Below are 23799 nucleotides of genomic sequence, written 5' to 3' on the forward strand. Positions count from 1 at the left end.
GGAACATCCTCCTTTTTTGAGATGTCTCAGGAGTAATTTTGTCTTTTCAGAAAACCATGACTGAGGAGAACTGGGCAGATCACGTTCAGGTGAGTATGGATTTCCCTCTCCCGTTTTCTCAGGGTTATTTGCTTGGAGATTGTTTTAAATTGTTCAGAGTATCCAGTTTTGGATACTGTACTCCTGCTATTACAGTTCTGCCCTTTCTCATCACTTTGAAAGCATACAGCAAAACTGTACATGCAGGGAAGGGCAAAGGAGAACATTTATATTTTAATTCCTGTTATGTCTTTGTAAATGCTCTCATTTGGCCGGAGTTTCGGCTGGAGCCAAACTAGAATGTTTGGACAACACTCAGGCACATGGAGGGATTGTTGGGGTGGCCAGTGCAGGGCCAGGAGTTGGACTCGAAGACCCTTGTGGGTCCCTTCCAACTCAGGACACTCAGTGGTTCTGCGATTCTATGATCTGAATGTATCGAGTACATTTTACTTTTCATTAGTGAACCATCAGTGGTTATTTATGTGTCCATGGTATCCCTGTGGAATTGCAGCCTCATGGTGTTTGCTCCTGTTCTGTAACTCCTCTCAGTTGAGTTCTGCAGCCATTGGGGATTTCTGAAAATCCACTTGAAGGGTCAGCACGGGCTCCCAGTGGTAACAGCCAGCCTGGTGACTGATGATCTCAGGGATTTGAGGTCTCTGGCACTGTTTGGACACACCAGCAAAGCGATGGGATTGTTGGGGTGTCTGTGCAGGGCCAGGCGTTGGACACAATGACCCTTGTGGGTCTCCTTCAGCTCAGGAGATTCCATGATTCTCTGATTCTAACTTCTGGATGTGCTTTGGTGTGTGAGGTGAAAGGCTTTCTGTTGATGATGGAGTGTGAAGACACCTCCCATGCCAATCACTTGTGCAGGCAGGAGGCTCAGGATACTCCCTGGGAAGTAAGTGCATGTGTGGTGCCTGGTAAAGCCGCCTCCCTAGAGAGCACAGAGCGTGATGGACTGTGGCAAAGGGTTGTCTTCGCTTTCCCGAAGGATTCCAATCTTTGTATTTCCTGTGTGTTGCCAACTGATCTGTTTTTCACAGCTATGTAATTATGAGCTGAGCAGTGCTGGAACTTGCCTGTTATCAGCCTGACTCCGAGTTATCAGAGATCTGCTTTGGCATCACTTGAAAGTGATTGGAATCTGTGCCTGTGCATCTGGAGGGAACTGAAACCATCACCTGGGCAGGCTGCTGCTGCTGCTGACAGGGAAAGGAGGGAACAAAGGAGAGATCTCAGAGCCAGTTTTGCTTTTCAGTGCAAGAACTAAGGTTGTCTGGGACTTTATAGGTTTTGAAAGATTGGGCTTTACAGGGGGGAATGACTCAACATCTGCTCAGAGTTTCATAGAATCAGGATCACAGACTGGTTTGGGTTGGGAGGTACCTTAAAAGCTCATCCCTGCCATGGGCAGGGACACCTTCCACTAGCCCAGGTTGCTCCAAGCCCCATCCAACCTGGCCTTGGACACTTCCAGGGATGGGGCAGCCACAGCTTCTCTGGGCAACAGCTTAACCCGTGACTTGACATGTTTTGATCAAAAAAATTTGCTGAGTTCCTTGTGGAGCTGAGGAAAGCCGTTGTTTGTATTGTGTGTCCCATCCCTGTGTTTAGTTGAGGCTCAGAGACAGTTTGGATCTCTCAAGCTCTGCCTGTCCAGGCACTATTAAAGACAGGAGGCAGAGGATGGGACTCAGTGTGACCTCTGGTCACCTGGGGGAATGGGAACCAGAACACCCAAAAGACTTGACAATGGCAAACTCTCAAAATTAATGGATAATTTTTGGATAAGTTTTTTAATTTGAAATTCAAAGAGGTATTGATGGGATTAAAGCTCATTTTCGTTTAATTCTGTGCTGCAGCTGTAGCAAAGGACCTATCAGGAGCCCTCGTGGTTATATAATATCAGGAATTATAGAGATATCAGGTGAATTACACAGATCTCAGGAGCCCTGATGAAAGCAGGTCTGTCTCTGCTGGCCATGGCACACTCACCATGGCAGGCCAGAGACATTTCAGGGCTGAGATTTCTTTTTGTTCACCCTGAACGTTGCAAGTACACATTTTTCCTGTGGGATGAATCCAATGTGTGATCCTGACTGCTCCTACAAAAGGCAGAAACTCAGGAGTTAAGTGTGGGGCCAACAGAACTTGTTTCCAGCCCTGTAGCAAACTGGTTTTGCCCCCTCTGCCTGCCAGCGCCCAGTACCTGAGCTGACGTCCAGGCAGGGATGGCAGAGGAGGCAGAAGGGGAAGGAGAGGGATCAAAACCTCTTCATACCATAGGGAAGCTGCCCTCATCCCCACTGCTTGCTGCAAACCTGATGAGCCAGGAGAGCTGCCACTTGTAGCATCTTCTCCAAGTGGAGGTGCCTGGAGGGCAGAGGGAGGGAAGAGACTCTCTGTGCCCAGTGCCAGCTCTTCATTCCCTTGCCTGACTGATTCTGGGCTGCTGGAAACACACGGGAGTGCCTGTCTTCACAAGCAGAGGGGAAGGTGTGTAGGACAGTGGTGGTAGATAGGCAGCAAAAAAGAGGCAGGGCATGAGCCTCCTGTCTGCTTTCTGTGTGCCCTTCTACTTCCATTGTCACATACTTCATGTTGTTCATGGCTTCATCAGCTGCAAAAAGAGGGTAAAATTGGGCAAAGCAAGCACAGAACAGCCAGTCTGAGACTCTGCTCAGAGGTGTTCAGGATTGTCCCTCCAGTGACTGCAGAGAGCATGTGGCCAGTGGCAGGAGGGGCTGTGGAATGCTGATGTTCCCCTGGAAATTCTGCAGGACAAAATCACTTTGAGACTAAAAAGCACAGAAGGCATTTTTGGCACCGGCAAAGTGATGGGATTGTTGGGGTGTCTGTGCAGGGCCAGGGATTGGACATGATGATCCTTGTGGGTCTTTTCCAGCCCGGGAGATTCCATGATTCTCTGATTCTAACTTCTAGATGTGCTTCGGTGTGTGAGGTGAAAGGCTTTCTGTTGATGGTGAAGTGTGGGGACACCTCCCATGCCAATCATTTGTGCAGACAGGAGGCTCAGGATCTGCCAAGCTTTCAGAAAGTGAACACACACAGAACTGTGATATTGGTGAGGAGCACAGTAGGGAAGTGACTGATGAGAGATGTCACCTCTGCCGGTGTTTAGGTGTCAGATTGTCTGAGATACTTGTGTGAGGTTGGCAACATGACATGGGCCCTGCTGAGGTGCACTCCTGTCTCAGGTGGCACCTGGAGCCCCAGGATGTCTCAAATAGCACCAGACACTTATGTTCTGGGGACCTGAAATTCTCCAGTTGCCAGAGGACTGGGAGTGGGAGGGTCTGGTGTTCTGCTGCCCCACTCTCAGTGTGCCCTGTTCTCACCAGTGTTTCAGGGGGATCTTGTAACTGGGCCCTTCTAGGCTCAGCTGGGTTGATCAGTGCCAAATCAGTTTAAAGTGTTGTCTCAAATATGCCAGAAGTCTGTGTGCTTATTGGGCCTTCCTGCTATGAAACTCCTTCTCCCATGGAGCAGAACAGGGTGACACTGCACAGATCTTGTTTGGGGCACTGACTGGAATCAGTATTGGACAGGGATAAAACACATTGGTTCATTTGGGACTACCAGTGTCATAGTAACTGTGAGGTTGGAAAAAGGGAATGGTTAGAAATGGGATTTTCATTTTTACTGACCTTGAGCCAAAGGGCCTTTTGCTGCTAAATCCCAAACAATTCTGTGCTGAAGTCTGCACAGGGAAACTGTCCCTTAGCTTCTCAAATATCAAAATCTTAAACCCTTCCAAAACTTTGCTCAGAAAAACGCTGCTGTTTGTAGAGGTGTCACGTGTTCCTTGGGTGCTCCCTGGGAGCAGGGGCCCACCAGCCAGCCCTCTTGCATGGGATGAGGGGAAACAGCCTCAAGTTGTACCAGGGAAGGTCTAGCATTAGAAAAAAATTTTTCACAGAAAGAGTTGTAAAGCTTTGGCACAGCTGCCCAGGGCAGTGTGGAGTCACCATCCCTGGAGGTGTTCAAAAAACCTGTGGATGTGGCAGCTGAGGACATGGTTTAGTGGTGAACATGGTGCTGGTTGACGGTTGGACTGGATGATCTTAAATGTCTTTTCCAACCTTAATGATTCCATGATTCTCTGATTCTGTACTGGGTGGAACCACTCTGGCCTTCACTTTGGCCTGTGGGGTTTGAGAGAAGGGGACGGGGATACAGGGATACGCCACTCAGAAAAGTGGCCCTTGTTTTCCCTCAGGCCCCTGTTTTGCAGCTCTTCAGCCTGCTCGGGACTTCCATGGGAATGCTGAGATGAATCCTGGAGCCAGCTGTTCCCCTGTTCAGCATGGGGAGAGCCTGCAGCTGATCTCTCTCCTCCTCCAGCTGGGTCAGTGAGATAACTTACTTATTTTAAAATTTCTGACCATGGAAATCAAGCACTGTGCCAGCTCATTCTCTGGGTGACCGGGGTGAGATGCTGGTAATTCCTAGGAAATCTATAGCTCCAGTTCCACTGCAGTTCCAGGGTTGTTCTGCTGCTTACAGACAATATTCTGAAATCTCCCCCAGTAGAAGGCAGAAGGTTAAAGTGTCCTCCTTTCTGTGCAATAAATTGGAAAAACTTGGACAATTCCTGCTTTTTAATAGGTGTAAATAACCTTACACTGCAGCAAGGACTTGATGTAATTTTACTTATTTAACCAATTAATTTATAAATGTCAGTGGCTGACGGCAAGATCCGTTCTGTACATGACCATTTTGACCTCAATTGAAACACAACTACCTCTGGAATAAAATGCAATAACTGCTACACTCAGGGAGAGGAATTTTAAGGGGAATTTAAAGTGCAGAATGTAATTATTTTTCCAAAGGTTTAGGGAAACTTTTCAATTGACTCAAGATTGTTTTGAGGTCGGCAGCATCCCCGTGGTGTGAGGAACTGAATATCCACAGGGAATGAAGCAATCTGTGCAATGCAAATGGGAATGATGCTCGGGAGGTGGTTAAGGAACGACTTGTCTCTCGGTATAAGACTGCATGTCAAATTATCTTCTCCTCTGTGTTTGAGTGAAGTGTTTATTCAGGAATGGGATGGATTTCATCACTCGAACATCAAATCCAGATTGCCTGTTTCCCTGGAAGGTGGAAACCCAAACTAGTTTAACCAGCCGACGTGTGGAGTCCCCTGTTAGTACTTCTGGGCTCTTTTCTAGCAGGAAATTAGAACCAGTGGATGATTAGTTTTGTTCCTTCTGGCCTTAAAAATCTCAGGGAGGAACCATCAACTGAAATAAATTTTTGTGGTTCCACCAGTGTTTCTGCTATGGTGCTTTTTTTTTGAGGTACTGGGCCACTGGAGCCCAGTAGCTCCCAGTATGGGGGTGTGTATGAATACGTAGGAGCTGCTCCTGATCTGGTTTTGCCTGCAGTCTGCCTGTTAAACCATCGTAAAGAATTGCATTTATCTTTCCACAGCTTTAAGCAGCTTCCTAACAGATCCTGTTTAAAAAAGGAGATTTGGTTTTTCTTTTCCGTTTCCCTCTTGCAAAGTAGCTGGTGTCTAGACCTGAGTAGTGACAGTTTTAAGGTCTGCTGCCTTGGGCAGTCAGGACTGGGGTAATGGCTTGGTTTCAGGAGAGAACTGGCAGCCTTGCTTCCCCCAGTGTCCACCGGTTGCTCCCATTGCTCCTTCCATCCCTCTCCATGCGTTCTGTCCCCTGTTCAGGGACTGACAGGAGCTCAGGGGGGTGACAGTGTTTGGACAATCCCTCTGCTTTTGCCCTGTGCCATTTTCTTTGGATTCACTATTCCTTTTGAAGGTCTCTGGGGAGAACATAGAGCTACAACATGATGTAAAAGTATATTGTTCCTAAGGGCATATTAAACCATGGGTAAAATGGACAATTAAAGTAGGAGGCAAAGTATAGATTTCTTTCTATTTTGCAGTTCAGTTTGGCAATGGGGTGATATATTTCTTGATAGCTGGAAGAACACCAGTGACTGCAAAGCAGAGGGACTGACTGATGGTGCTGATGCAGGGAACAGACATATCTGTGACTGTCTCAGGAACAGCATCCTGTAATTCCAGGATTTGGACCCAATGATCCTTGTGGTTCCCTTCCAGCCCAGGATATTCTGTGATTCTATGATTCTGTGATTCAGTTCTGTAGCTCTGTTCTGCTCCGAGGATGGAGAGCAGGAAGATGTACACCTGTCCTAATAAAGTCAACACCGTTGGGCTAAAAGAAATGGGAACTTATCATTGAACAAACCCACAGCTGCTGTGGGAGAATACATGGGAAAAGCCAAATATGCAGGGTGTTCTGTGCCTTCCTGCCTAAAGAAGAGTCTATCACATACAGTTAATGTAAATACCTCCAGGTACCTCCTGCGTGGCCTGGACTGGGTTAATTTTCTGTTAGAGCTGGAGGACTGGAGTGTCCAATGGTAATTATGGTAGTTTTGTTTATAACAAATCCAGCCATTGCTGAGCACAAAGACACTGATGAATTCTAGTGTAATTTTACAGTAGGTGCAAAGAAGCTAAGAGAAATTGCCATTGTCAAAAATGTCCAAAATAACTTTAAAAGTCAGCTTAAAATTTCTCTGGAGTGATAGAAGATTTGTTTGCTCAATAACTTCAGAAAATCAGCCCCCATTTACTGAAGGGTGGCTCCACAGGGCTGAGTTCTGGGGCTTGATGGGAGGTAAGTGTCTGATTCAGTGAGGGATTGTTGAGGAATTCCTTGGAAAGCTCAGGATCTCAGTTTTAAAATTGATGGCTGAATAGCCTTTATGTGCAGGCATAGTAAGTACTGGAGAGTGAAGAGAGGAAACTGGAGAGAACACACTAGAAAAAAAGAAATCTCCTTTAAATTGTTTTGGTATGTTAGAGATGCATTCTGACCTTAACCCCTGCCACCAACCAAGGCCAGCGTGCTGCTAAGCACTGTAATTACATTTCTGTCACTAGCAGGCATTCATTCAAAAGCACAGCTTCATCAGAAAGAGATTTGGTATGGTATAAAAAAGAGCTAATTGGCTTATGGCTGTAGGGTGAGAGGTCAGTGTTAAAGAGTTAAGAACATCAGCGAGCTGCTCGGCTCCACTGGGGTGTGCTGGGGGAAGTTGAGTTCTGCCACATGGGAGCAGGAAACTATGTAGGAAGGACAATCACCCAAAACCTTACAGGAACATGTAGAACATACCAGCTCCTTAAAATCTATGTCAGGAGTCAATATATAGTGTCGAGCATACCTGTTACTGACTCCAGACTGCAGCAGTGGTAGGGTTAGAGTCACATAATCCCGGACTGCTTTGGGCTGGAAGGGTTGGGAAGGACCTTAAAGCTCATCTCATGTCATGCCATGGGCAATGACACCTTCGACTATTGCAGCTTGCTCCAAGCCCCATCTAACCTGGCCTTGGACACTTCCAGGGATGGGGCAGCCACAGCTTCTCTGTGACAGGGCCTCACCACCTTCACAGGGAGCAGTTTCTTCCCAATATCTAATCCAACTCTCCCTTTTATCAGTTTAAAAATATCCCCCCTTGTCCTGTCACTGTCTGCCCTTGTAAAAAGTCACTGTCTGTCTTTTCTATAAGCCCCCTTCAAGTACTGAAAGACCACAACAAGGTCTCCCCAGAGCGTTCTCTTCTCCAGACTGAACATCCCCAGCTCCTGTTTGTATACCACAGGGTAAAAATGAGGACAGGCTCACTTCAAACAGGCAAATCCTCGTGTTCCTTTTGCTCTAGGACAAAGGGAACCCTGTCAAGAGCACTGACATTGGCCTCTACAGCAGAAACAGGGAAAGGTAAAAGGGAGGCTGGGAGATAGAGCTTGCCTGCTTCCTGGTGTAGCACAGAAGGAGAGGATGGATTCACTAATTTAAAAAAAAACAAACTGAGAAACAATAGGGCTCTGCATATGTTCTGTTTGCAAGTGGGAGACAACTCTCACCTGCAGCTCCATGGCATGAGACCACGTGGTGGGAGTTGCTGAGAGCTTGGGGCTGTGCAGGTGGAGGGGCTACATTTGCCCAGTGCTACTAAAGTTTTAAGCCTTGTACATATTCACACACACAGACCTGCTCTGCCCTTCTTATCCAGCCCCCGGTAAAACTATCCAGTTATTCAATAATCATCCCAGATTATTTAAACCCTCTGTAATCGATCGGTCCCTGTCTGAGTGCTCCACTGATAGATATTGGATTCTAAAGGCTGTGCAGATCAGCTGCCTTGCACACAGATAATCAGACTGTTGGCAATTGATAGTTTGGCTGTATTATACTTTTAGTCAAGATTAGTTCCCCAGTTCCCTGCCAAGAAGAGAACCACATAAACAGAGGATTGTTTGGAAACAAAAAAAGTTCCTCTTGACAGAGAAGTCATGTAAATGGGAAGAAACAGGAAACTAATCTTCCCTTGTTCGCTCTGAAAGAATGCATATCTCTGAGGAATGTTGTAATTATGGATTTAGGAAATCAGTCCAGTTTGCCAGGGTGTGAATTTCAGAGTTCATTCAGTCAACCCTCTCAAGCATTTCTCCTCCCGAACAAAAACCACCAGGAGCTGAAGTGTACCAAAAGAGATTAAAGGAAAGAAAAATCTACTGCCAAGCTTTGCTTTTGGGAAAGATCCTGCACAGATACTGATTATTGCTTTGACTCTGAGCCAGGGAGGTTTGGGCATGGTAGAATAGAAATCAGTGGTAACCCATGTTTGTCCTGTGGGCATCTATTTCCATAGACTAATGATGGGAAGAGTTTGTGCTCCTGAGCAAGTACTTCCATCGTCAGGATTTTTGCTTATTTACTTTGAAGACTTTCCTAAATAGAAAAGTGACCCCTGCTGGGAATGGCACATTAGAATGTTCTTAGAGAGAAAAGAACCTAACCCCAAGTTCCTCACTGTTCTGAAGCGGGGCTGGAGCAGACCCATGAGCAGAGCGGAGCCAGGGAGAGCACTAGGGGTGAGTACAGGGCACAGAAGGCTGGGGACCATGAGTGACAGAGCCCCTGGGGAGCATTGCTCGGAGTTTCAGCCTGGTCTGGAGAAGGGCTTCCACAGACAGATCATGAAAAAAATCATCTTCCAAACCTGCTGGAAGCAAGGCAGCAGCAGAGAAGAGACCTAAGAAGTCATGTCAGTGAACCCCAGGGCTGGGTTATAAAGAAAGCAAAGAAATTAGCTTGTGGCCTCTGTTCTTTGTCAGCTGACATGGGAGATGTGAAGTTCATTCCACCTCAAACCTTACAGGGCTTTTAGTGCAGGCAGGGATACAGGTGAGAACCTGGAGCACTTTGATAGCCAGTCGTTGATACATCTGTTTCCACAGGAAAAGTGCAGATCTGAGGGGAATTGCTGTACATCAGGAATGTGTGGCAGAGTCATGACCGTAGAGTCCTAGAATCATGGAATAGTTCTGTTTTCAAGGGACCTTAAAGATCTTCTAGTTCCAACCCCCTGCATTCTGGCCCAGGAGGACCCCTCTAGAGAGCTGTTAAAATAATCCACAGCCAGGACCAAGTAAAAGGAGATTCCTGCTTTGTTGCTCAGCATCATAACTTGGAACTTGACCTGAGCAGGGAGAATGGAGTCAGGAGAGAACAAGAAGCACGTTTCTGAGGCTCTTCTCCCATCTTGTAAGTGCTTTCTCCAGTGAAGTCTGTGGAGCGGACATAGGCTGGACCCAAGCAGGAATTCCCACTGGGCAATAAATGTGCTGTAATTCCATGTCTCTTTGGAAAGGAAGATGGAGTTTGTGGATTCTCATTATGTATGTGACTGCGTATGGGAACTCTTAGTGGAGTGATTGGTTGGGTTAGTTGCCTACTGGTTTAGCTTGTTAGGGTTAATATTAGTACTATCCAAACCAACTGGGAAGGCATCAGGGTGGCTTCAGCTCCTGCACACCCTGACAACTGATGAGGTGTAATCCTGTGAGTTCAGTTCCCAGCAGCAGTGGAAACACAGTGACAGTGGTTTCATTCCTTTACACAGCTGCAGCTCTGGCAATCCTGCAGTGATGTGGAGCTGCATTGCCCTGTCCCCGTCCCTGCAGTGGGGTCAGGCTCCAGGCATCCCTCGCTGCTCCTGCAGACAGATCCTGTAGCATGAGTGGATGTCACACACCTCTGCTCAGTTGGATTTTGGAATACTCAAGTTGGATAGTCATCCTTCGGGCAGACCAAGAGCTTAGCAGAGTATTTCCCTCATCAGGGCTTCCATGCTTCGGGATACAAACCAGAGTTCTGTGATGTGACTTTTGTAGAACATTTGTGGTTGATCGTATAAACCTTCTGAGGCTTGAGAGACCAGGGCAATGGTCTTGGGTCACATGAGGCCTAGGCTCAGTGAGGCTCAGCAGCAGTGCAGGTCACCCAGGGTGCAGTATACGATGGGAGCCTTCCCTCCCTCCAACTGGAGAGCAGGATTTGCCATTGGCCACAGCAACACTTTGTTCGTGTGTGTGTGACATGATGACAAAAGGCGGGTAGATAAATGCTACTTGAAAATACAGTGGGGAGATAAGGGTTGCCAGTTTGTCTTCAATGCACTGTGTCATTGGGCTTAGACAAAGCATCTACTGTGATAAGTAACACACTACTCTGCTCTGAAAGAGTTTGGCCAATTTCCCCATCATCATTCATCTTCAGTCTTTGCCAAGTGCTGGAATGCTCCCAGAAAATATCTCCAGCCTGCTATCGTGGGACCGAGAGGTGTGAGAAGTCTGGAAGCATATCAAAACTCTGTGGCTTATGTATTCAGATCAAGTGCATGGTCCTTGACTGATCCCTGGGATGAATAATATTCATCAGCTCTGGGGCCCCGGGGTTAGGTTGGAATTCAGAAGGTGCCTCTGCAGTGTTTGTGAGAAAGGGATTTCAGGGGAAGAACAGACCCTCAGGACAGACTGAAGGGAAGGAAGAAGATTATATCTGGAAAAGCAAGTAGGCTAAAGTTACCTTAGAGTGTTTGTTATGGAGTTGTAGTATTGGTTTTTATGGATGGCATGCAGTTATTTCTCTCTCCAAATAAAGGCTATTTCAGTGGGATCAACCTGACACTACAGCTCATTACAGAGCTACACCTGTGCCACTCCCTGGCCAGGTAGTGGAGGGGAGAACAAGTATTGCAGGTGGATGCACTGTGATTTTGTCTATCAGCATACCTGGAGTTGTGGGATATAAGGAGTTAATTGTGAGTTAAAACAAAAAGTTCTGATCTTCCCACTGGGAAAGTTCCCAAAGTGTCACTATACCCACACTGCTGAACAAGACCAGGAACTAATCAGTGGCCCCAGGGACAAGCGACACTGGTTGACTGGTCCCAGCAGGGCCTCGGGCTGCCTTTCCTCCTGGGGCATCTGTCTGAAGTCCACAGTGACAGGAGCACAGGGACAGGATCCCTTCCCTAATATGTTCTGTGGGTGCAGCAGCAGTGGCAAATCAGGCAGTAAAAGCTGATTTTTTAGGATAGCATTTTCAGGCTGTGTTTATGTGCCAGTGGGGAGTGGGATCCAGTGTCAGGGCTGAGCTTTGCCATCTTACAGATGTACCGTGGTGCCCTCCGTACCAAATCCTCCCTCGTCCTGAGGCATCTGGGGGATCGCGTGCCAGACAGTCCCTTGGGCACATGGGAGCAATGTCATTGTTCCTTTACTCTTAAACCTGTTAAATATCTGTTGCAGAGGTTTAGGTTGGATCTCAGGGAAAGGTTCTTCCCCCAGAGGGTGACTGGCACTGACCAGGCTCCCCAGGGCAGTGGGCACAGCCCCAAGGCTGCCAGAGCTCAAGGAGCATTTGGAAAAAGCTCTCAGGGCCAGGGTGGGATTGTTGGGGTGTCTGTGCAGGGCCAGGGGTTGGACTGGATGGTCCTTGTGGGTCCCTCCTAGCTCAGAACATTCCATTTTTCTGTGATTCTAGGATCCTCCATTTCTGTCCGGGCTTGTGCTTTGTCCAGCCAAGACACATTCCTACCTGTGTTCTGGTCAGCTACTAAAGTGAAATCTGAGAATGATCATGTTGGATTCACTTCAGTGAAACATCCTCTGTGGAGCCTTCCATCTCTGTGGAGGGAAGTGTCCATGTCCTGTGCTGTGGAGCCACTGCCAGCAGATGGTTCATCTGTTCTGTGGCTCTGTGAGCTGGGTGAAGGCATATGAAGGATGTCACTGTGCTGAAGGAAATGTCTCCACCTCTTGCTCAATGTTATTTGAAAATTCTCTCTCTTCAGATCTGCCTTTGAAAGCAGTGTTCATTCTTTCCTTCTGCTCTGTACCTGCTCACATCTGTGGCAGCAGGAGCAGATTTTGGAGACATGATGACTTCATCTGTTGAAGATGAATTACTTCCCTCAGGGGCTGCCTGACAGAAATTTGGAAGGAATCCCAATGCAAGAAATGTATTTGGATCTCTGTGTAGTATTGTTGAGCATGATCAGGACCATCCTATATTCTGGGTAAATGTGATCTTGGGTGTTCTTCGCCCAGGAGGTACTTGGGACTTGAAAGCAGCAGTTGCTGCAAGAAGCTGCCTGTCTGTGTGGAGACGAGTCTGGGGAATGCACAGCTCTGCTAATCACACAATCAGAGCCTAATTTCAGTTTGGAATTAGCTCTTCTCTGGGAGCTCATCTCTGCCCTCCTGCTCAAAGCAGGGCCAACTTAGTTGGACTAGGTGTTGCTTAGCCCTGCCTGGTTCCACTGCCCCTCTGGGCCCGTTGCAATGTTTAGCCATTTTCACTGTCACCTTTTTTTTACTTTTAGGCCTGGCTGGAATTCCTGGAAGGATCTTCTCTATGATTTCCCATGACAAAATTGAAGAGACGATTGTATTCCCCCACATCCCCCCACTGAGCCCTCCCCATGCTGAACAAGCCCTGCTCCCTCAGCTTCTCCATTGTACTCCTACACCATGTGCTCCAACCCACTGACCATCTCCTGGAATCACAGAATGGTTTGAGTTGGAAGGGACTTTAAAGCCCATCTATCCAGCTCCTGGGGGGATAAGCAGACCAGCTGTATGGTTTGATTCTTCTGACTGCCACGTGGCCATGGTGTCTGGACTTCTGAACCAGACATTGCCTTGGCGAGGTTGTGTGAGCTGCAGATGCATCCTGTCCCACAGTAGTGTCCCAGCTCCTCACCACATGCCAGCAGCTTCCTCCAGGTTGCCCAGGAACAATAAGCTCACTGTGAGGAGCCCTAGCACAAGGGCAAGTTGGCTTTAACAGTTACCTTTGCCTTGATCCCTTCTGGTGATATCCTAAGTTAGACTCCTCTGAATTGCCTTTAGGAAGAAGCAATTGCATCGGGAAGTTGAGTCTCCTGATTCACAAAGCTGGAGCTAGGTAGTGTGAACATGCCCCAGGGAGCCACAGTGCCAAAGCTTTGTTGAAAGAGAGAAGAAAGCCCACTTCCCAGGCATTGATGTGGTAATGGCCTCCAGAACACTGGAGTGTGGCTCTGTCAGTGACGCACTGATTGCTATCTGAAAGCCAGTCTTCTGGGTTATGAATGAAGGCTATTTTGTTCTTCTTCAGTTCATAAATTAGTGCATCTGAGTAGCCAGTGCCTGTGAGTGAGAGAGCAGCTTAAGTGGTGAGAAAGCAGGGTGTTCTCAGGCTCTGGCTGTGGGCAGTGGCTGTGGGTGAGTGGCTTCTGCTTTCACAGCAAACTCAGCTCAGAAGGGAGTGGGGGTAAAATTGGCATTTGTATCCAAGGGAGGGGGTTTTGCCACACTACTGTGCCCCTGCGAGACCCCACCTAGAGCACTGTGTCCGGCTCTGAGGTCCTCAGCAGCAAAGGCATGGATCTGCTGGAGCAAGTCCAGAGGAGGCCACAGAGATGCTCCAAGGGCTGGAGGCTCTGCTCTGAAGCCAGGCTAGAAGAGCTGGGGGTGTTCACCTGAAGAAGAGAAGGCTCTGGGGAAGCCTTATTATGGCCTTTTGGTACTTAAAGGGGGCCTATAGGATGAAGGGAGAAGGACTTCCCATGGGCAGATAGTGACAGGACAAGGGGAGATGGCCTTAAGCTGAAGGAGGGCAGAGTTAGATCGGATATTGAGGAGAAATTCTTCCCTGTGAGGGTGGGGAGGCCCTGGCACAGAGAAGCTGTGGCTGCCTCATTCCTAGAAGTGTCCAAGGCCAGGTTGGACAGGGCTTGGAGCAACCTGGGCTAGTGGAAGATGTCCCTGCACATGGCAGGGGGTGGAATGAGATGATCCTTAAGGTCCCTTCCCACCTAAACCATTCTGTGATTCTGTGATCTATTCAGGATCTCCAGAAGGCAGAATCCCCCTCCTCTCTGGGAACCGGCTGTGGCCTGGTCTAGGCTGGCACTGAGGGTACCAACTCCCATCTCATGCATCAAGGAGTTTCCTTCAATGACATCTGATGTCCAATGACACTGCAGCATCTCCCCATGCAGCACAAATGAGGGTAACTTCAAAACAGTTATGAGCACAGACACAACGAAGTAGCAATGACAGAAGCACAGTGGGATGCTCAGGGAATCTTCAAGCACAGGTGTCTGTTCAGTACCTGCTGCACCACAGGGAACTGAGCAGTGCTGTCAGTGCCCTTCACTGCTGACAGGGGCTTTGTCCATTACAAGTCCAGGTTTCTTTTTCCCCTTTTAAAGTTGCTGACTCTAAAATCTTCTCCTTGACATTTTCTCTACACTAGTAGGAGGGGTTTTTTTGTTGATTCTGGAACCACTTGAAAACAGGGGAAATTGGCCAAGACATTCAAAAGTTAAATTAAAATCTGACTCTGCAAATAGCCAGTGTCAGTGGTGTGAATAATGTCCCTCTCCAGGAAGAGATGTTGAGGGAAAGGGGAGAATTGGATCAGAGTGAAACACAGCTTAACACAGACAGCTAAAAAAATCTAGGGTTGGATAGGGTGACTTCTAAAGGAGATACTGAATATTTGGATTCAAAATTTTTGGTACCAAAGGAGGAATTGTTAATGGGTTAAGGTCAGGACATTCCTGAGCTTGCCCTGCGTGGTTGGTGTGAGCTTTGTGAAGCCCTGGCAGTGAGAACAGGATTTACGGGTAGGAAATCTGCAGCCATTGCTTTGGAAAGCTTTAATCATGGGTTATTGTTGTGTCAGGGGTTTCTGTGTGCGCCTATGGATTAAAGAATGTATGATATGTCTAGAATTCCGAGAGGGATGTAAACAAGCCTCATGTTCTATAGAATCTTTTCCTGCTCGGAGGTGTCGCTGATGTTGATCAGAGCACTGTGCCAGTTTCCTCTTGAGAAGTGTTCATTTACTGACAGCAAAGCACATGAAATGTCATCCCTGGTGAAACATTGCTCTCTACATCTGTGCCCACATCTTCTGGGGCCAAACTTTCCACATTCTTGCCTCTTGCAGAGCTGTTGCGGTGGAAGCCTTTCCCCTTTAGAGCAATGTTGGGGTTTTTTTCAGTAAAAAGACAAACAAAGCTATTTTCTGTTTCAGAATGCAAGATGGGATATCTCTGGAGAGATTAACCTTCTTTACAGAGTTGTTTTTTGTGGTTGAAAAAAAAATCTGTTATCATTAAAAAATAAAAAAAAAATCTGCACCTCATTATTTCCAGAAATAAAGCTGCCATGATTAGATTTATTGAGAATTGACTTGGGGTGAACTGAAGAGAGCTCCAACCCCAAAGAGTCGGTGTTTTAGAAAAAAGGCAGGAAGGCAATAGGATAGACACAGGGGAAGCAAGAAGAGGGAATTGCTCTGTGATGTTAATAAGAAAATATGTTCTTTTTGGGAAGGACTCTGAGGAGTGGCTTGGCAGACACGGCAGGAGGGGTTACTCAGCCCCTCTCCATGTGTTCAGTGCTTGCCTGAGCTCAGTCACAAGAGGTGGAGATGGGAGAGATGCACAAAAGTCAGGACTGGCATGGCCAGGGGAAGAATTCAGGAGGAAATGTAGAAGGCAAGAAGCGTGAGCAGGAGAGCTTGTCCTTTCCTGCCCTGCCCCTTCCCTAGCTTCTCTCCTGTGCTTGAGCCCCTGGTGAGCTGCTGGACCCCCATCCCACTGCCCCTGACTCCTGCTGTGCCCCAACCTCTTGTGAACAGCAGTAAAACTATTCCTCCACATATCCATGAGAAGAACTGTGGTTTGGCATTTGACAGAGTCTCAGGGGTGCAGATGTAGTGCTGAGGCAGCAGTTTTTGTGAGCAGCCTGGTGCTACCTGGGGTTCCGGATTCCTCCAAAGTGTTCTCAGGAGCCTCTGCCCCCACCTGCACCTCCGGAGGGGGGTCATTCCTTTTTTTCTTCTTGGCTTTCTTTTTCCCTTCCCTTTTACCTTGGGGCCATCAACAGATCTGTTTCCTGATCTCTGTGTCTGCTTTGAAGACAACTTCTCACCTTTTAGTTACTGAAGGAATGTGAGGAATGAGGCCCCATGGCCCCAGCCTCCCACCCAGCTGGGAGGTGTTCCTACATGCCGGGGACAAGGAGTAAGGTGCTGCCATCCCTGGGAGCAAGCTCAGTGCCTGGGAGCAGGCTCAGACCCTTGGGCACTGCTGGTGGGCAGCAAAGGGGAGATGGCAGCGACATGTGCAGGGTGGAGATGGACTTTCAGTGCAGATCTGAGCATTTCAGTCCTCTGAAAATACTTGTTGGTAGTGCCAGCAGGGATCCAGTCCTAGAGCTAGAGGTCCTGAGCCCCCGTGTAGATTTTCAGCTTGTTTTAGCAGTTTTGTAGGCAATATTAACTTCTAAGGCAGATGCATGAGTAAATCAGAGAGGAGCAAGTTGCCAACGTGGCTGTGATGGCTCTGGGATATTTGCAGGCACATGTAGGGGACAAGGGGTGCTCCCACCCCCATGGAGCTGCTGTGACTGTTGGCGTCACTGTGTTTGTATTAACTCTTACTACTGCACCTGCCAAGAGGTGGACAAGTCAGAAGAGCTCTGGTGCATCCAGCTGTCGCCGTGAGGGCTGTCACAGTCCCTGTGTCCCTGCCCTGCCCTTCGCCCATGCCAGGGTGGGCAGCCTGCCATGCTCCAGCCAGGCTGGCTCACAGCTGGGATTTGGACTTAAACCACTGGCAGCATGAGTCTGTGCTGGTGCCCCCAGGCTCTGCAGTGTGCCAAGGCATGCGTTCACTTCCTCTAGAGAACAGATGGGAGCAGGGAACGTCCTAAACTGCCCTCCCTGTTTGCAGGTGCAAACACAGTGACACCTGAGAGTGTGTTTGTCCCTATGGCTGGAGCAATGATCCAGTTGTCACATCCCCAGAGGCCTCGAACAGACACAAAGGGAGGAATTTCTTCACCCAACCCTGGTTCATCCCAGCTGGAGAGACTGCTCTGGGTTCCTCTCACTGTCAGTGGGGATGAAGGAGGACTTTCAGAGCACATTTCATGCAGCCTGTTTCCAGTGCAGGGTGACACTACTCTCCCCCTGGGCCCCACCCTGCCCGGAGGAAGAACCTGGTGCCCCTGTTTCACAGCAGTGGGTGCAGGGGAGCTGTAGGCTGACATCAGCCTTTCCCTGGCTGTGAACACCAAAGCTGTCCCTCAGGAAAGCTTTGCTGATGTGCCTTCCCTGTCACCTGTGGGAGACTGGCAGTCCTAATTATCCGTGCAAATACTTCCAAGAACAGATGAGGCCCCACTCCACTGTCTGCCCTGAGAGACACTAAGCCATGCTACGAAGATGCTCCAGGGCCTGGAGCCTCTCTACTCTGGAGACAGGCTGAGGGAGCCAGGGGTATTCAGCTGGAGAAGGGAAGGCACCAGGAATATCTCAGTGTGGCCTTTCAGTACCTAGAGAGGGCTTATAAGAACGATGGGGACAGAGTTTTTAGCAGGGCCTGTTGCAGCAGGACAAGGGGTGATGGTTTTAAACCATCCATAAGGATGAACTTTTTTACAATAAGGGTGCTGAGGCCCTGGCACAGGTTGCCCAGAGAAGCTGTGGCTGCCCCATTCGTGGAAGTGTCCAAGGCCAGGCTGGATGGGGCTCTGAGTGCTCTGGTCTAGTGGAAGGTGCCCCTGCCCATGGCAGGGGGTTTGGACTAGATGACCTTGAAAAGTCACTGCCAATCCAGCCTGTTCTGTGATTCTATTATTCTATTGCCTCTCACAGGCCATCAAGTCACAGCATCACTTTGGACCTATGTACAGGTGCAACATGGGATTAAAACAATCTAAACTCTTACCCCTCCATAATTATCTGTTTAATTGCAGACACCTTTGCTCTCTTGTTAGTGGCTGGTTCTGATTTTGCTTAATGTAATCAGTGTCTAAGTAAATAATATACTGGTCACCAGTCAGGCTCAGTGGTGGTGGTGTAGCCTTGTTTCTCTGTGATGTACCTGCAAAGTGGCTTTCCCTGGACAAACAGCCATGCTGGCAAGGGGACACAAGTATCCCAACGAGCTCGCAGTTCAAGTGTGTGCTCTTCATCTCCTGGCAGAGAAGTGCAGCACTCACTGGAAAACCACTCCTGTGGTGGGATGAGCCCTGCTCTGGCAGTGGGGTGGCTCCTGCTCCTCCCTGCCCTCACCCAGGACCCCAGCAGGACACTGCATCCAGAGAGGGGGGGAGAGACAGCCATAATGGGAATTGCACTGACAGTGTTCCTTCCCTCTGCTTCCCCTCTCAGAGCACAGCTGGGGACAGTCGCTGTCTCCAAGGGCACCTGGTGCAGCTGCTGCTCCGGCACTGCCCCGGGCGCGCGGCGCGGTGGGCGCGGCACTGGGGGCTGCCCATGGACGTGCTGCCTCCCGGCCTGGCTGAGGAGCTGCCAGAGCTTCACACCCAACAGAGGTAAAGACCCTTTTCAGTGTACATTACTTGTATATTTATTTGCTTAAAATCATCTACCATAATGCTTCCTTGGGAAGACAATTTTGCAAAGGCTCCCTCCATGTACTCAGATCCATCGTGGCCCTGTACACACTGCATTTGTTTGTCATAAGCCTGGAAATGTCTGTGAAAGGAGCATTTTAAAGTCATCCTGAGTTTATCACAGAAGCTCTGTGAGATTGCTTCATGCTGCAGAGGGTTCTTAAGTTTCCTCTGCCAGATCAACAGTGCAAATGAAATCATGTGACTAGGACCTGAATATACATCTATTCTACTGAGGTTATTACACATCTGTCAAAGTTTTCCATATGCTCTGCACCCCCACTGGACTGTAACCTGGTTTAATGCCTTTCAGGAGGCTTATGACCAAGAAACTAATTGTAAAGTTCCTTAGATTTTTTAATTGTATTTATTTTCTTCCTTCTTTTACAGCTCATAAACCAGTTTTTTTCCCAGTCCGTAATGTTGACCTCATCCAAAGAAGTATTGAGAATTTTTGACATTTGGGGTCAGATAACAGAAGAGACACATTAATTGAATAAGTGAGCTTAAGAAGCTTTTAGCCCCCTCATTAGTCTCTGTTCTCTTTTCTTCCTCTGCTGCAATCCCAATAACCCAGTGCCATGTTCTACTCCTGCTTTGGGACCCCCATGTTGTGTACACCAGATGAACCTACAGTAGCCACAGTTCCTCCCCCAACAGGAGCTCCATTCTCAAAAGAATTGAAAAATCCTTATATTAAGGAGGATTCTTACAACTCCTTGATTTCAGGTGCTCAGAACTGTGCAAACAGCCCCAGTCAAGGATCTCTTTAAACCTGCTGGTGTAGAAGGAACAGAGGGGAAGGATGGAGAGGTGAGGGTGGCAGGTTCCACACCGTGTGTAGACAAAGCTGTGCCAAGTTGAGAAGAGGCTCAAAACTCAGGAAGGCCCATATACCCCCTGAAGTGTCAGGAGCTGTCTGATCCCCATGGCAAGCTGGATCTGGAGGAATACCAGGGCTTTGAAGTTCTGGTTCTGAGTATTCTGTGCTGTGTCTCTCTGAGAAAATGTCCCAAGATCATCCTCTTCAGGCAGCAGTGTCCCCATTTAACAGCTGCCCAGCTGTGCTGTACAGAGAGGGACAGAATCTCTGTGAAGAAGTGACTCAATGCAAGTGATTTGCTGAGCCCCAGTTCACTGTTACACTCTGGTGAGCACTGGCAGACCTGCCATGTTTCAGTGACTGCATCCATGAGATGTTCCCAGGGAAACTGTGGCTGCCCCATCCTAGACCAGGTTGGATGGGGCCCTGAGGAACCTGATCTAGTGGAAGGTGTCCCTGTCTGTGGCAATGGGGGTGAAGCTGGATGATGTCTGAGGTCCATTCCAACCCAAGCCAGTCTGTGATTCTCTGATTCTGTGTTTAATCAAGTTCTTCAGAGACAGCCATGTTTGCCACCCTTTTTTAACCCTTTTTCTCCTGCAGATATTCAGCCTACTAAAAGTCTTGAGGAACCTGCAGAGCTGGCAGTGGATACTGCATGAGGGTCCTGTTAGGATCTCACCCAGGGCTGCAGAGGAGATCTAGAACCTCAGGCTGGATGAGGCCCATTGACACACAGCCCAGAACTCTGCTCACACTGTTCCTGAGCCAAACCCCTGCCAGGCTGCAGGCCACCACAGCCCTTGGGGTCAGAGTCATTACCCAGCCACCTTGCTGGTCTCTGCTCATTCATGTGCAGGAATTCATCTAATTGGATTCCTGTACAGGGAAGAGGACTTATCCCTGAGCTCGATGCAAATGCAGGAGCTGTGGGCTGTGGTTGTGGTGCAGCAGAGCTCAGAGCTTTGCTGTCATTCCAGGAGCAATAACATGTTTCCAGGTACAGTCAAGGCTTTTTTCAAAAACCAAAGTGAGGAAGCAGTAGGTTCCTTACAACTCTTTGATCATTGAACACATCAGCCACCTTATTCCAGGGTGTTATGCTTGACTGGATTTGGCTCCACCTTCCACATATCTCTCTTTTACCCTCACTGGTGAAACATGTTGGGTTTTTTTGACATGGAGATTGGTGTCTCTGGTTCAGAAGGGAGCTGGGATTAGAGAAATGTTTATGGAAAAATTCTGACCACTCCCAAGAGGTAACCATTGACAACTTTGTGCAAGCTGAGAGCCCGTACCTTCAGCAACCTGCAAACATGGCCCTTGAAGCCTTTAATATGAGGGAGTAACTTCCCGTAGGGAGCTGAACTTCTCAGTGTATGTGATGGAAGTGTGGATCTGAGTTGTAATGAACTGTGTGTCCAGGAGGAGCTGTGATGACCTCGGATGTTGCCTGTTTGGGGAGGAATAAAGCCATCAGAAAGTCGAAGGTCACTGCTCCATGACCAGCAAGCTGGGGACTCCAGCACCATGCCTGTGATGAGAAGCAGAGGCAGGGCCCTATTGGCACGAGTGGTGCACGAGTCTGCACACCCATGGTCACCTTGTGTGGGCTGGGGCTTCCTCCTGTCACTGCAAACGTGCAGTTGTGTGCAGGTGATTTGGGAGTGTCCTTTTACCTGATGTTCTTACAGCAGGACTTTCCTCCTGGGGTCATATGTCCGAATTATGAACTCCAAGTAACAGCTAGGATCTGTCACTGGCTGCCTGATTAATGCCAACACCTCTCTGTGGAATAAGGAGACCATTTTAAGAAGACCAAGCCTGAGACTGAGCAGGACTATCTGCTCCGATGGATTTATCATCAGATTTGCTGTCCTCAATATTACAGCCTATTTCAGTCTCCTATGAAGAGGTGCTTATGCTTTCATAACTAAATTGGTATTTTTGGAGCATGGATTGGACTAACTTAAAGGTGAATGAGACCACGGTGTATTACTATTTTTTAAAGCTGATGATTTTGGGAAAGTCTCACAGGTGGCCTTGAACTGTTCATGTTCATGGATCATGGCTTTGTGGATCTACTGTTTCTCCTAGTGCAGATCTGGTTCTTGTTCAGGCCCCATGTCACCTCAGGAAACACGACACAGATCGAAACACTCTCTGCAAAGAACAACTTCTCCAGAGGGTCCGTGGTTTTTCTGGAGCGCAGGAAACTCTTGTCTGTCTAGGACATGCTCCTGCCTTGCTCTGATGCACTGCTGGAGCTGCCCTCCTGCTCCTCCTCCTCCTTCTCCTCCTCCTCCCTTCTAAAGCTGCATCAGCTGCCAGTTGGGAGCCAGGGGGTTTTTGCATGAGGGACAAGCCCTCAAAACACAAAGGGATGGTTACAGGAGTGTGGCTGAGCCACAGACTATGCATCTAGAGATAAAACTCATCACTACATCTCTGTGCTGTGGGAATCCTGTGCTGTATCAGGTGGAGGGAAGGCAAGGCAGTGAGGATGTGCTCTGCCCTGCATGAGGAGTTGGGACAGATGAATAAAACCCTTTATGCTGCAGTTTACTCATCCAGTCATGATACCTGCTATAGTAGCTGCTATAAAGTCAGCAGAGCCATGGAACCCCATAAAACAGTCTGGCTGCCTTGTTTATTGAGCCAACAAAGCCACAGGTTCCCAGAGAGGGAGTTCACACTGCAGAGAACAAGGTGGCACCAGCATGTAAATGACATCATCTGTCTCTGGTCACACCACACAGGGCTCCTGAGCTCTGCAGGTGAGAATATTCCTGGAGACCTGAGCCTACACACCTTCATTAAATATTTTACACAAATATTGACTTCCCCGTGCACACAAACCCACTGGAAAGAGTGTTTGTGCAAGGAGAGCTGCTCTGCTACGAAATTAGTCACGCAGGCTCCCAAACACAGGGTTAGTAAATAGTTTCTCAAATAATGAACCATTTCAAGTTTCTGTGGGAAAGAGACTATCCAGAAATGTGTGATACATCCAAAGTAGCTGGATCTTTTTGATTAGTTTCTCTCTGATTGCATCATCTGGCTGAGCCGCCAGAGCAACACGCTGACCTTCATTTCTGAGGGCATTTCACGAGACTGCTGCATTTGGAACAGAAAATGTGCTGTGTAAGATCCTGTTGTAGGCAATCATTTAGCTCATTTTTGCAGACATCTTCCAACATTCCCAGGGAATTAATACACAGAGACTGAGTTTCTCTGTGTGGTGCCATCAGAAACCCACACGGAGGGAGTAGCACAAGCACAGCACACACTCTGTGGGTTCAGCTGCTGCCTTCCCCAAAACAGAGAAGGGTTTGAATCTTTGTTTCTGAACTTTTTTTATTTCATCCCTGTGCAATGTAGGACAAATGTCCTTGTGCATCCTATGTGACCATTTTACAGGGAAGAGAATGGAGGAGGAGAAGCTGGATAGCTTCAGGGAGGTCTGTGAAGCCTTCGCAAGCCATTGCACTATAAAGTGATGAGGCAGATTCCCCTGTTCCCAGCTGATGGGGATCTGAGTGTGGAGCAGTCTGAGAGGCTGTGTGAGCGGGGCACAGTGAGGCTCCTGTTTGGACAGAGTGCTGCTCAGAGCTGACTCTCCATTTGGTGTCACACCAGCAGGCACCTGTGTTAGCTCGAAGGCAAGAATCACTAAATCTAAAATGTGTTATCCCTGAATGTGGAAACAGCTGCCCAATTTTGTCATCCAGGTTCTGGGCAAGAAGGATGAGCATTGAGGACAGGCTTGGACTCTGACTCCAGCAAGTGGTGTGGGTGTTCTCTTCAGTGGATACAGTGCATGTGCATGATGAGCTCGTGGGAAAGGAATGGAAAGAGAGGATGAGCCTACAAGAAGGCTGGAGAGGGACTTTTCACAAGGGCCTGGAGTGACAGGACAATGGGGGATGGCTTCCCACTGCCAGAGGGCAGGGTTGGATGGGATATTGGGAAGGAATTCCTCCCTGTGAGGGTGGGGAGGCCCTGGCACAGGTTGCCCAGAGAAGTTGAGGCTGGCCCATCCCTGGAATTGTCCAAGGCCAGGTTGGATGGGGCT

General features: G+C 48.4%; 1 protein-coding gene across 4 annotated transcripts in view; it reads left to right on the plus strand.

Annotated features, from left to right (window-relative positions):
* Positions 1–23799, plus strand: part of EXD3 (exonuclease 3'-5' domain containing 3) — a 297052-nt gene that overhangs the window by 119754 nt on the left and 153499 nt on the right. For all 4 annotated transcript variants that reach the window (XM_051807940.1, XM_051807943.1, XM_051807941.1 and 1 more), the window contains 2 exons: positions 51–89; positions 18657–18820. In XM_051807940.1, the coding sequence (XP_051663900.1) occupies positions 51–89; positions 18657–18820 (203 nt within the window). The remainder of the gene's footprint in view (positions 1–50; positions 90–18656; positions 18821–23799) is intronic.

The sequence above is a fragment of the Manacus candei genome, unplaced genomic scaffold, assembly GCF_025592945.1.
Source record: "Manacus candei isolate 608988 ecotype Guabito, Panama unplaced genomic scaffold, ASM2559294v1 h1tg000071l, whole genome shotgun sequence".
In the NCBI taxonomy this organism is placed as follows: domain Eukaryota; kingdom Metazoa; phylum Chordata; class Aves; order Passeriformes; family Pipridae; genus Manacus; species Manacus candei.